Source organism: Myxine glutinosa, chromosome 7, assembly GCF_964187855.1.
Source record: "Myxine glutinosa chromosome 7, kmMyxGlut1.1, whole genome shotgun sequence".
Lineage (NCBI taxonomy): Eukaryota > Metazoa > Chordata > Myxini > Myxiniformes > Myxinidae > Myxine > Myxine glutinosa.
In genome coordinates, this window is record NC_136267.1 from 84315663 (window position 1) to 84330139 (window position 14477).

The 14477-nt window shown below is 45.1% G+C and overlaps 1 protein-coding gene across 5 annotated transcripts in view; it reads right to left on the reverse strand.

The window, feature by feature from the left end:
• LOC137414408 (uncharacterized) overlaps positions 1-14477 on the reverse strand; it is a 383519-nt gene that overhangs the window by 59367 nt on the left and 309675 nt on the right. For all 5 annotated transcript variants that reach the window (XM_078781942.1, XM_068099932.2, XM_068099930.2 and 2 more), the window contains 4 exons: positions 10670-10774; positions 4441-4491; positions 2556-2609; positions 1250-1294 (listed from right to left, as the gene is read on the reverse strand). In XM_078781942.1, the coding sequence (XP_078638068.1) occupies positions 1250-1294; positions 2556-2609; positions 4441-4491; positions 10670-10774 (255 nt within the window). The remainder of the gene's footprint in view (positions 1-1249; positions 1295-2555; positions 2610-4440; positions 4492-10669; positions 10775-14477) is intronic.

Below are 14477 nucleotides of genomic sequence, written 5' to 3' on the forward strand. Positions count from 1 at the left end.
TACACCTAATATTTTCAACTAATAACACCTAATTTACACCTAACACCGAACAAAATTATACACCAAATTTTCAATAATGTTTCAATCTCATTCTTCCCTTCAGGTATTCAAAACATCTGTTCACCACCATCGCAGGTCATCCCCAACACAAAATCATGATATTTTCTACCCTCATTAACCCATCCACCCCAATCCCACCCCCTCCCAAATTTCCAGTTTTCTGAGAGTTTCCTTCTGTATCCATATTGTCCACCCCATTCATCCTCTTCTGTCCCCCATTACTCCCCACACCCATTGCTTGTCCAAGACTCCCTCTATCTTGGCCTTCAACTCCGCTGTTAATGTTTCCACCCTCTCTCTGCTGCATCCTGGTCCGTTCAGTGTACTAGTGCTGGTTATTCCATGAGCCTCGACTATGTACACAAAAAAAACAAATGTTTTTTATCTATCCTCTCTTTTTTTCCTCATGGAAAGCCATGAGGTCTTAGACCGCAAGGGCGGATCCAGGAATTTAAAGACGGGGGAGGGGGGGGGTGCATGAAACTATAGCGCTGGGGGGAGGGGATAAAGGGGGGGTCTGGGGGTCCTCCCCCAGGAAATTTAAAATAATTGATCGTCAGAGACGGCATTTCGTGCGTTCTCGGAAGTTTCTGCAGTTCCTTGTGTTCTTCCCTGGTCCAACAGTTCAGCAGATTCACACCGCCTGCACCCTCATCCTGGATCGAAGGGGGGGGGGGTGCGCACCCCCTGCACCCCCCCCCCCCTGGATCCGCCCCTGACTGACCCATCTCTTCAATATGATGAGCAAAGTAGAAACATGAACGTATTGTATTATTTATTATTGTCTCATTGTCTTATTTCATAACCTGTATTATCAACCTCCGAGAAGTGCAGAAAGCATTGCAATGCATCAATTCCAGTTTTCATATGCATTTCAATGTTTTCATATTGGTTCAACATGTGCAATGTAAAGGACAGGGAAAGTGTCTGGCAGGGGATGTGGGGGGGGGGGGGGGGGGTAGGAGGGGATGGGAGGGGGATTGGAGAAGAGGAGGGGAATGTGTGGTATGGGAGGGCTATGGGGGGATAGGGGGTGCTGGAGGAGGGGCATGTGTGTTAGTTCTGAGAACACAACAACTGTTTTGTAATTCTGATCATTACTTTATATTCTACAACTCATCTGGACTATATAACCTGCTGCTTGTGATTAGATGTGTCTATTTACAGGAAATAAATTGAGCATGCTTACCTGCTGTCCCTCTTCACCTTTATCTCCAGGAGGGCTTTTATCACCCTGTATAAATGAGTCAGAAACATTGTTTGGATGTAAATGTTTAAAGCTGAAACATTGTCATTCATCATCATCACCCAGCAAAAGGCAAAAGGAAATTATTTTTGGAGTTGAAGGAAAAAAAAAAATATATATATATATATATATATATATTTATATATATATATATACGTATATAATAATATATACATATATGTATGTACTAGCTTGTCTTGGCTCACTCCGCTCGCCTCACCACGCGTCGCTCCAGAGGAATGGGCTTGTTTTAGTTGAGGATAATGACTGGACCTGAGTTGCTGTGTTGTCATGATTGACACCAATCACAATACAAACAATTATTTTGCACAAATTTATTTGTAGTGTTTGTGATATTACATTTTTATAGGCAATTTAGGTTGAAGATTTTGGTTGAATTATTTTTTTAATTCAAAAAGGAATCCCTTAGCACATACATACAGGAGGGGTAGGTGCAGACTGGAAGTTTGGGACGATTACACCTCACCATCAGTTTGGGACGATATACATCCTGATATTAAATATACAACTAATATACATTAATTTAAGTAATTGTTCTTGATGTAAAAGTATACTAATATCCCTAATATCCTTGCAGTTTATGTATAAAAAACATGTAAGGGGTCACATTTTATCTGCAAACATTACGATTATTTCATTCATTCATTTGTTTGTTTGTATGCAGCGCAATGCCACAGGTATAATCATTGGCTGTGGGCGCTGCTATGCCGCTGATGCAGTGCCCTCTGCTGGTTGGGGAAGGAATTTGTAGGTTGTTCAGGGTGCTTGTTCAGGTACAGGAATTTGTAGGTTGTTCAGGGTGCCGGTGATAGCTCGCCTACTCTTCATGAAGAACACCATGGGATTGTTAATGCCCGCCCACCAACCCATGCTGGCAAACGGGACACCCAGTTTAAAGTCCATCAGAGGGACGGCACACACACTGATGAATCACTCTGCCTGTGAAACATCGGGATGATAGGATAGTTTATAGCTGGGTCAGGATTCAAACCCAGGCTACAGAGCTTAGCGGCGATTGTGCGTACCACTAGACCATCCAGTCAGCCCGATTATTTGATAACCTCTGATGATGTTCCAAATGAAAGTACAATTTTGTTGAGATTACAGTGTAGTAATGAGATAATTTTATAACAAATCAAACATGTATGTTATTAAATAAACAATCATGTTTGTGTAATCACTATGTTCATTGTTCAGTTATCATGTGCATTGAACACGCGAACAATACCTTAGGACCTGTGGGACCAGGCAGCCCAGGTAACCCCATCTCCCCTTTCTTGCCCTGCACGCACGCACACACACACATGCACGCACACACACGCACACACACACACACACACACACACACACACCATAAATAGTTTAGGTTTTACCGATTCTGAAGAATAAAATCAAAACAAGTGACCAAATAATGCAACCGATAAACGCAAAATATTCTGAACATCACCGCAAACGTTATACAAAAACAATACAATTTAGATAAGGAAAGGGTGGAACTTTATTTTGTGAAATAAAATTTGACTTTATTTGGTGGAAAGGGTGGTGAAAAAGGTTTGGGTTCAACTTTATTCCACATGTTGCAAAAACTTACAAAACTTTACTTTCATCTGTGCAATTTCACAAAAAAATCTGTTCATGCATGAAGGGAATATCAAGTGAAATATACAAGTTTAAAGAGATATTGGTATTTGCAGAAAATACTTTTATCTAAACAGTGAAATAAACATTATCTGGTTTTAAAATTAACCGATATTTATCGATATTTATAATTTTATATTTATAATATAATTTATAATTTATAATTTATAATAACCGATATTTATAAAAGCAAGTAAGACCAGGTTTTCCCACCGGAATTTGTTTTTTTCCCCAACAACTGGTTTTCCCAATTCTAGGAATAACTTGAGCATTGAAAGGGATACCGAGATGTGTTGAAAAAAGTGAAGAATGTTCTGATGATAAACACGAAAATGGATGCATGATTATTCTGATGTTTCATAATGACCGTCGTCAGTTTGAGCCGTATGATTCGGACAAGTCGGAAATTGGACCCACGGAGTGGGAAGATGAGCCATGATAGGAGCATTTGCTTTTTGAATCCACAATGGAAATTACAGATAAAATCTTCATCATTTACTGATTTCAAAACGTGATTTGCTTTTTGAGGAATCATTAACATTGAAACAGTGGGTAGCACCAGCTGAAACACAAAAAAAACAAACCAAAAAAAAAACAGCTGAAAGCTGAAAAAAACCAGCTGAAAAAAAAAAAACCAGCTGAAACACAATGATGTTATGTATTTGAAACATACACAACCAAACTCTGAGAGGGGAGAAACCAAAAGTAGTAAATATTGGAATATGATCCGTGCTGTATGCTTATGGTCCCACATGATAAAAGCAGGCCAAATACAATGTCACCTGCCATCCCTACTCCTACCTTGTCACCTGGCATCCATATCCATTATATCCCCATTAACTCTACCTAACCCAAGAAGTATAACAATAAAACTCTTAGTATCATGCACATCACCCACAAAAAAACATCATCGCACAGGGCCTATACAGTAGCTGTCACACCATCGGTGGATCAGTGGCCTCTCGATCATCTCGGAGCCTTCCTCTTATCTTACACCACCTGTCCATTCAAGCTCTTCTTTCCTCCCCAATTCTATGCACCATGTTCATCTAGTAACCCCTCCAGGTTAACCTTATAAAGTCCAATTTTTGTTTCTCTCTCTTCTATGCTTCTAGGTTCATGTTCATTGCCATATCCTATCCAGCCCTTTGTACATACAAGTCCTGTTTAGCTTGCAGAGTTTGCCTTAGTTCACATCATTTTCCTTTTTTTTTCTTCGCATTGCATCTCCAATGTCACACTTAAGTGCAACCAAAAATGATCTTTGTTCACCTAATACAGAAGACACCAGAACATGAATATAACGAGCATAGAGAAAGAATGATAAGCCTGGAAGGTGGACGTGATATGGACTCGGGTGTTGTACAAACAGCTATGTAGCCTGGAAAGCTGAAAAACGCTGCGAAATAATGTTCCGTATACTGCACAACTACTCGCAACTACGTCTAATAAGAAGCTTCAAGTGGAACACTCACGTGACTGCCAGGAATACCAGGCTGCCCGTGTCCAACACCTTCCACTCCCTCCTGCAAATGGACAACACATGGACATCACAAAATGATCATTAATCTGTGAAGCAATGTTGAGATGAAATCTGAAATCTGAAATTGCATGCAGAGCAAATGAAGGACCCTAATAAGAGAAGCTGGGTAGCACCAAAAATATACCAGTGCTATATATGAGAAATTTGACAAGTCTTTGAGAACTGGAGGCCTGCAATGGCTCATCATGCATATCCACAATTGCAAAACCACACAGACTGGAGAAAATGAAAATTGTAGAAATGGTCAGCTGTATTCACAGCTTGGAACTCCTCAGGATGGCAATGATCACCTGTAAGCAAAAGTGTCTGTGGTTTGCAAGGTCAATCGGTGTAGAAAAGATTGCAGGTCTGCATGGAAAGTGAGAAGAGATGACAGTACTTTTTCTACAGATATGGAGGATGATGGAAGAGTTGACTAACAGGGATAAAAATGTCAACAGACACAGAGTGGGGCAAAAGAGGCAACAGGAAGACACGAACAGAACAAAGATAAGGATGCAGATAAACAGGGCACAGGATCTTAATGGTATTAAAGTTCAGAGGTGAAAATGGCAGAGACCACAAGGCATGGAAGTGGGCAGTAGACTTGAACTTCTGAAAAAAGAGCATACATGGTAAAAAATTTAAAAATCACAAATGCAGGTGAATATCTTCGTGTTAACCCTTCGTTGGACCAAAAGAGGTTAAATAACGAAGGGCTAATGACTGAAACGTAAGCTTCTCCTTCCTTCCCACTGTGGTTAGGCCTACGTCGATTAACGTTCTGTTAATGCCAACCATTGTTTTACCTGTATGCCGATGCAGATAGACACTGGTCTTTACCAGCAAGACTAGTTCCTCATTCCAAGATGGAAATCAGTGTGCAGGGGGAATCGTATCCCATGACACTTCAGAGAAAGACTTTGTGCAAGCACCTTCATAAGCTGAGCGTGAGCGAGGAAGGACTTTACGCTCCGAGAATTACGAGGCACTGATGGGCCTTGGAGGCCACCTTGGAGATACAATCTGCCCAAGAAAGGTTATAGTTGATGTGAAGGCCCAGTAGCTCCCTCTATATACCTCTCCCAGAGAAACTGAAGCTCTCTGAAAGACTGACTACACAAATAAATTGAGGGGTTTGCTTGCTTGTCCTTATTGAATGATAAAGTGAGATTGGGAGATCTCGCGAGATCTCGGAGACGGTGGGAGGGATTTTCGAAGCTCCACACGGTCTCCACGTTTTTCGAAGTTAAGTCTGTTCACAATTGTATTTTGTCGAAACTGTATTTATCTTTCGGTGTGTGAAGTTATTGTGTGCAACTTTGGTTGTTTCTCGGTGTTTATCTTTCATAAATTGATCGTCTGTTTGCCGTGTCGCGAGCAAGGCCTTTGCCGCGTCGCGAACGATTTGAAATCGAAGTTAAGTGATTGTTCCCATTTGTATTTTCGTTAAAACTGTATTTATTTATGGTGTTGTACGTATATTGTGTCCCGACGAAGATTTTTCGGTGCAAATCTTTCATACCTGTATTGAAAATCGTGTTAATTCGTGTCGTGTCTTGAGGCCTTGTACAGTGTGCACTGTACAACCTTGAGGCTTTGTTTTTCTCTCAGCGGTCCGTCGTTTGTGATCCAATAACTTTCGTTCTCTGTATTCCCAGTCTTTTCACCCATAGCCTACTTCCTTGTGTAAATCTCAACTCAAAAAAAAAAAAAAAAAAAAAAAAAAAAAAAACATTTCCTTCTCTGTTCTCATTCGTTTATTCATTCTTATTCGTTCGTTCGTTCTTCGACCACGTGTTTCTCCCCCATTTCCCCAGATAGTTTTCACTCATTAACCTTCAATGTTTACACTTTCCCCTCAAGTTATGTATTCCGTCATATTTTATAACACCTTTTTCTTCTTCTTCTTTAAAAGGCTGCTTTCGACTTGCTCACCAAATCTATTCATCCCAAAAAAAAATAATTCAATCTCCTATAGTGCCTTTTTTCTACATTCCCTAAACTCTCCTGCACTCCATCCTCCATCCAGCGTCCTTAAACGTATTTTTAACTCGAAGGTCACAAGAAACTCATTTTGCAATAAATGTTCGTTTCCCATAAATCATACACTTTCAAAAATCCAATCTCACCCCTCCCCTCCAAATCTTCCCCATAACCCCTCCCCTCCAAATCTTCCCCATCACCCCTCCCCTCCAAATCTTCCCCATCACCCATCCCTTTCAAATCTCCCCCCTTGCCCCCTCCCTCCTAAACTACCCCCTCACCCCTCCCCGCCAAGACGCCCCTCGCCCCTCCCCTCCTAGACTCCTGCCTCACCCCTCCCCTCCAAATCTTCCCCATAACCCCTCCCCTCCAAATCTTCCCCATCACCCCTCCCCTCCAAATCTTCCCCATCACCCATCCCTTTCAAATCCCTCCCCTTGTCCCTTCCCTCCCAAACTCCCCCCTCACCCTTCCCCTTCAAATCTCCCCACCCTCATTGCTTCTCAATTTCCCCCCTCTCACTCCCCCTCCTCAAAGCGTCCTCCCCGCTTCTTCCCCCTTCAAACTCTCACCTCCATCTCCCCCAACCTTCTGCCTCGCTCTTCCCCCTCCTCAAATAACACCTCATTGTGGCTCACCCAATCACCATCAAACCTTTTGTCCGCCCCATCCTTCCCTTTCTCCGAGCTATTCTGAAATCTCTGACACACCTTCAACAGCTCTCCCTACCTCTTCCACCTCTTCCACATCTTACCCTACCCCTCCTCCCCCCTGTTCTGTATCTGATGCTCCCCCTTCCTCTTCATTAACGGTATGGACCTCAAACATCCGGGGCCTTCGTTCAAATTTAACTGATCTCTCCATACAGGTTGCTTCTGTCAAACCAGACGTGATCTGCTTAACAGAAACTTTCCTCCTTTATGATGTCTCTGATTCCATAGTATCTCTCCCGGGCTACTCCCTCCTCCGGTATGATAGACCTGAGCCTCGTCCTGGAGGCGGGGTTGCTATCTTTATCAACAACTCTCTTCCTCACTCGCCCTGCACTACACTCTCTCCACCTCACCCCCAGGAATACCTCTGGCTACGGCTTCCCCTTCGCTCCCACCTCTTGTTCATATATATGTGTGTTGTACCGTCCACCAAACAGTGATGACTCCATCTACATCTCGCTGTCTGATGATATGGACCAACTTCTATCTACTCATCCCAACTCTCTCTTCCTCATATGTGGTGATTTCAACTGTCATCATGCCAGTTGGCTGGGTGTGGGTACCTCTCTCACCAGCCATGGCTCCTCAGCAAAGGACTTCTGCGACTCACTGGGACTGACACAATCTGTCAATTTCCCGACCCGGATCTCAGTCAACGGAACATCTTCTCTTCTGGACTTGGTTATGACTAACTTCCCTGAAAATGTCTGCTGCTCTTCTTCTGCTCCGATCGGATCATCTGATCATGTCCTTGTTAAAGTGGACATCTCTCTGACCATCCTCAGGGAGCCTGCTCAGCGTCGACGAGTCTGGCATTTCACTCAGGCCAACTGGCACGGTCTTCAAGCAGCCATCAATCATCTGGACTGGTCTCCCATCTCTACCACCTCTGACATCAACTCATCCTGGGAATTCTTCCAAAGTAAATTGCTCTCTCTCATGCACAGATTTATCCCATCTCGTCTTCAGTTGTCATACCCTTCCTCCCGTCCATGGTACACGGAATCTTGTGGTGAGGCTGTTGCCCAGAAACAACTTGCCTTCGTCTCCTGGAAAGCAAATCCAACGGAAGGAAATCTCATTTCCTTTCACAAAGCCCGAAACAAGTGTGTGTCCACCCTCAGGAGAGCCAGGAAACAATATCTCTCCGTTCTCAAGTCCGAACTCTCTTATCTGTCTCCCTCTTCCAAATCCTGGTGGCGTCTGGTCAAATCCGTTTCTGGTGTTTGTTCCCCCTCCATCCCCTCCCTTACCTCAAACGGCTACACAGCTGACTCCGCACGTGAAAAAGCTGAATGCCTCAACTCTGTGTTTGCCTCTAAATCTTGTGTCCCAAACCCATCCCTCTCTGTACCCACCATACCCAGTCGTACCCTGCTGCTCCTGGACTCCGTGTCCTTTCCTCCTGACAAGGAGGAAAAGTTTCTGTCAACCCTCGACTCTGATTCTGCAACTGGACCTGACGGCATCAGCCCACGGGTCCTAAAATCCTGCTCTGCTGCTCTATCTCACCCTCTCTCTGTTCTCTTCACCCTCTCTTTTGCTCAAGGTCAACTGCCATCTGCTTGGAAATCAGCCAACATCACCGCTTTGCACAAAAAAGGTGCAAAAACAGATCCTAGCAACTACAGACCAATCAGCCTTCTCCCAATTATCAGCAAAGTCATGGATTCCATCATTGTTTCGGATATGAAATCTTTCCTCTTCTCCAATGGCTTGATCTCTGATCATCAATTTTGTTTCAGACCAGGTCACTCTACTCTGGACATGCTGCTTCTGCTGTCTCAACAATGGATGGAGGTCCTCAATGCCAAACAGGAAATTAGAACTGTCTCCCTCGACATATCACGTGCCTTCGACACGGTCTGGCACCCCGCTCTGCTCACCAAACTCTCCTCCTTTGGTATCCATGGAAATCTCCACGCATGGCTGGCGGACTTCCTCTCTAGTCATCGTCAACGTGTGGCCCTGAATGGGTTTCTCTCATCTCCTCTTCCTGTTCAGGCTGGAGTTCCCCAAGGCAGTGTTCTGGGCCCCGTGCTTTTTCTGGTCTTCATCAATGATCTCTCTGACTCTCTCGAAAATCCTCTCTATCTCTTTGCTGATGACTCCACTCTCTGCCGCTCCATTCCTCTTCCCTCAGATCGGCAGTCTGCTGCCTCCTCACTCTCTGAAGTCCTGGACAAAATCACAGACTGGTCAAACAAGTGGAACATGTCTTTCAATCCTGACAAATCTCACACTCTTACTATGTCTCTCCGAAAAGATCGACTGGACAACCCTCCCATCTACTTTCTCAACAATCCTCTCCAAGAAGTTCTGTCGCTCAAGATTTTGGGTCTCACTATCTGCCATGATCTTTCTTGGGAAAACCACATTTCCAAGCTGGCCTCCAAAGCCAGTCGCCGACTGGGCATCCTCCGTCGTGCGAAGTCCTTCCTCGGCACACCTGAGCTCCTCACCACATACAAGGCTTTCATCCGCAGCTCAATGGAATACTGTTCTCCCCTATGGGCCGGTGCTCCTGCCTCACACCTAGCTCGGCTTCACGCTGTTGAAACCAAAGCTTTCAGAATTATTGGAATCTCCCGCGATGAAGCTATCTCTGAGGGCCTTTCACTCACTCACCGCAGGCAGGTAGGTGGTCTTTCTGTCTTCTACCGACTCCTCTCCGGCCTTGCACCCCCAGCTCTCTCTGTGCTCTGTCCCCCAAATATTCCTACAGGTCGCACAAGATCTGCCAGCAACCCTCTGATGGTTAAACTGCCGAAATCTCGGCTCTCTGCTCACCTTCACTCTTTCATTCCTCTTTTCTCCCGCCTCTGGAACAAACTCCCTCACTCCCTTCAATCCCACTCCTCCCCCCAGGTCTTTAAAACAGCTGTTCACCACCATCTCTTATCTTCCCCCATCCAAAACCTTGATCTTTTCTACCCCCGCTAATTCACCCCAGATCCACCTTGTTTGAAATTCCAACTTCTTTCCTGGAAGTCCTGGCAGTGTCCATATGTTTTATACCTCTCCCACCGCCCCCTTCCCATGCCCCCCCCCCCCCCCAAAGCCCTCGCCCTCTCTCAGATCTCTCGATGTCTCCATGTCTCTCGGTCCCTGCTCTCAAATGTTGTGTTTGTGTCCTTCCCCCTCTCTCCCCATCTTGTCTACCGCTCCCGATGTTATATGTTTCATGTGTCGGTTTGTCTTTCTGTGTGATTAATGTTCGCTCTTTCACGAGCCTCGATCTTGTATTAAAAAAAAAAAAAAAAAAAAAAAAGTGAGTACATATTTTTTCCTTCAATAAATATGTTTGAAAAGTAGATGACCCGTTCGTTAGAAAAGAGGAGGGAAGGGGTGAAGGTGAGCAGCAAGCCTTGGTTTTGGAAGGTTGGCAATGAGAAGAGTAATGGAGGAATCATCCGGGGGCATGGTGAGGGCCTGAACGAGCATACCCCTTTTAGAGTATGTTGAGGAGGATTCCATACTTACGTGATTTGTAACAGATGCGGGTCCAGGAGGACCAGGAGGACCAGGGAGACCAAGAGGTCCAGAAGGTCCTCTTGGTCCAGGTTCACCACGGTCTCCCTTCTCACCCTGCCAGACAGAAAGAAGCTCAGGATGTTATAAAACAGAAATGTTTGAGGTATTTCACCTTAACCACTCAACAATGTGAAATTTCAACAACATAACAACACATGAAAGGAAATCACTATTAACCAGTGTAATTTAAAATTGTATAATTACAAATAATAAATAAATAAATAAATCAAGATTTACTTTCAACAGAAATATGGTGGTGTTGTAGCGGTTACCGCTGGATGTACATAATCACCTTGCACCGGCCAGAACACGGCCAGACGCGCCTCTCCCGGGCATGCCCGGACTCACTGTTCCCGGGCACACCCGAACCTCCCGGGCACGCCCGGTCTCGTCTTTCCCGGGCATGCCCGCTCTCGCCTTTCCAGGGCTCGCCCAGAGCGTCCGGGCATGCCCGCTATCGCCTTTCCAGGGCTCGCCCAGAGCGTCCGGGCATGCCCGCTATCGCCTTTCCAGGGCTCGCCCAGAGCGTCCGGGCATGCCCGCTATCGCCTTTCCAGGGCTCGCCCAGAGCGTCCGGGCATGCCCGCTATCGCCTTTCCAGTGCTCGCCCAGAGCGCCCGGGCACGCCCAGCCTCGACTTGCCAGGCCGCAGCCAAACACGCCCGGGCAGGTCCAGACTCGCCTTTCCAAGGCTCGCCCTTGATACCCGGGCATGCCCGGTATAGCTTTTGCCGGGCAAACTTCCCGACATAAATGTGTATATGTATTGTTGCCCGAAAAACGGGCTTGTCAGAATACCTGAGCTGTTTTGTTTCAATAAAGCAACTCGGACGAATTCCGTCTTTGGTCACGTCAATTCTTTCGACTCGCGTTGGAGCGCAGTTCCTTCAGTGTATTGTAAAATGGTGGATAAAAATTTGCTCAACCATTGCAAAAGGAGGACTTTACACAGTGGAAAACAGTGAATCAAATTTACACAAAATATTAATTTAAAAGGCCATAATAAACAAATCACCATACATAGCACTTCTGCAAAAAACTTCTGTGAATCCATGGGACTGACCCAATCTGTAAACTTTCCAACCGGGATTTCTGTCAATGGCAAATCCTCCCTTCTGGATTTGGTCATGACCAACTTTCCCACCAATGTCTCCTGTTCTTCCTCTGCTCCAATTGGTTCATCTGGTCGTGTGCTTGTGATGGTCAACATCTCTTTAGCCATTCTCAGAGAACTGCAAGCAGCCATCACACTTCAGGACTGGTCTCCCATATATATATGGGAGACCTGGGTGTTGGCTTAGCGGTTAGGGTGCCAGCTTGTGATCCTAGGATCCTGGGTTCAAATCCCGGTCGATCGCTGAATTAACGCCAGGGAGGTTGACTCAGCCTGTCATCCCTCCGAGGTCGGCAAATTGAGTACCAGCTTGCTGGGATGAATGATCCCGGTGTGTACCCCGGTTAGAATAGGTACACCGTATCCCTGCGCACCGTAAGAGGTGACCAAGGGTTGGCGTCAGGAAGGGCATCCGGCCATAAAAAAACATTGCCTCAAACAGGGAATCATGATTGTCATGGGGCCCGCAAGGCTAACCCCCGCTCTAGCGGGGAAAATGGCCTTAAAACGATCATTCATTCATATATATATATATATATATATATATATATATATATATATATATATATATATATATATATATATATATATATCGCCCCTGATGTTAACTCAGCCTGGGAATTCTTCCAAGGAAATCTGCTATCTCTTGTGCACAGAATAATCCCATCTCATCTTCAGTTATCTTACTCACCCTCCCACTCTTGGTACATTGAATCCTGTGGTGAGACAGTTGCCTTGAAACAACTTTGATTGTCTTCCTGGAAGGCAAATCCCACCCAAGACAAACTCCTATCATTCCACAAATCCCGCAACAAGAGTGTGTCTACTCTCAGGAGAGCCAGAAAACATCATCTGTCCAATTTAAAGATTGATCTTTCAAACTTGTCTCCCTCTTCTAAATCCTGATGACACATTGGTAAGTCTCTCTCTGGTGTATGCTTTCCCTTCCATCCCTTCCCTCTTCAAATGACACCACAGCCGACTCTGCTCGTGAGAAGGCCAAATGTCTCAATTCTGTGTTTGCTTCCAAATACGTGTCCCCAAACCCTCTCTCTGCACCTACCCTGCACTCTGTGTCTTTTCCAACTTAAAAGCTGGAGAAGTTTCTGGAAATCTTTGACTGATTCTGCAACGGGTCCAGATCGCATCAGCTCACGTGTCCTGAAAACCTGCTCTGCTGCACTTCCAATCTCTCCCTTTTCACCCTGTGATGTGCACTAGGTCATCTTCTATCTGCTTGGCGGTCAGCTAACGTCAATGCAATAGATAAAAAGGTGCAAAAACGGATGCCCCTTACCTACAGACCAATTAGCTTACTTCCAATCATCACAATTGACATAAAATCATTCCTTTTCTTCTATGACCTCAGCTGAGATCATTAATTTGGATTCAGACCAGGTCACTCTAACTTGGACAAGCTGCTTCTCCTCTCCAATCAATCAAAAGGGGCCTTCAAAGTCAGACATGAGACCATGGCCATCTCTCTGGACATATCTCGACATGTCAATACAGTCTGGCATCCCACCTTACTCTCCAAATGTCTGCCGTTGTAATCCAAGGCCAACTCCACTCTTGGATTCCTGACTTCCTTTACTCTCATAGCCAACGTGTAGCTTTCAACAAAATACTTTCATCTCCTTTCCCTGTCAAGGCTGAAGTGCTTCAAGGCAATGTTCTCGGCCCCATCCTATTCCTGATATTCACCAATGATCTCCCTGACTCTCTGGAAAATCCCCTTTATCTATTTGCTGATGACTCCACCCTTTGCCGTGACATTCATTTCTCATCCTTCAGACAGATAACTGGCAGCAGCCTCTTCTCTCTCTCTTCAGACTTTCACAAAATCACAAACTGGTCAAAGACTTCAAATATATATTTTAACCCTGAGAAATCCCACACTCTCTCTCCCTCTCTCTCTCTCTGAAAGGATGGTACAGTAAACCCTCCCATCTACTTTCTCAGAAACTCTTAAGAATAAGTTCAGTCACAAAAACTCCTGGGTTTCACTCTCAGCCATGATCTCCCTGAGGCAAATCACATTTCAAAGTTGGCCTCCAAAGCCAGTCGCCGACTGGGCATCCTCCATCATACAAAGTCCTTCCCTGGCACTACTTGATGGAATACTGCTCTCTCCTCTGGACTGGCGCCCTTGCCTCACACCTTGCTCAGCTTGATGTTGTGGAAACCTAGGCCTTCATGATCATTGGATTATCAGGCCCATAGACTCAGCTTTATTGCCAATCACATTGCCATCACCGACAGGTCGGTGGTCTCTCTGTTTTCTTCTGCCCCCTTCTGGTGTTGCACTCTCTTCCCTCTCCATGCTTTGTACCCACCCCATACCCTAGGTATCTGCAGGGCTCATGCGGTCCACCAGCAACCCCCTTCTACTGAAACTCCCAAAATTAAAAATTACTGCTTATCTCCACTCATTTGTTCATCTTTTTTCTCACCTGTGGAACAAACTTCCAGACTCTCTTCAATCTTATTCTTCCCACCAGCTTTTCAAAACAGCTGTTCACCACCATCTCAAATCATCCCCCATGCAAATCCATGATATTTACTACACCCATTAATCCACCTCCAAAATCCACGCTTACGTATCCATCTTATCCACCCCGAGCATTCCCCCCTACCAATCAT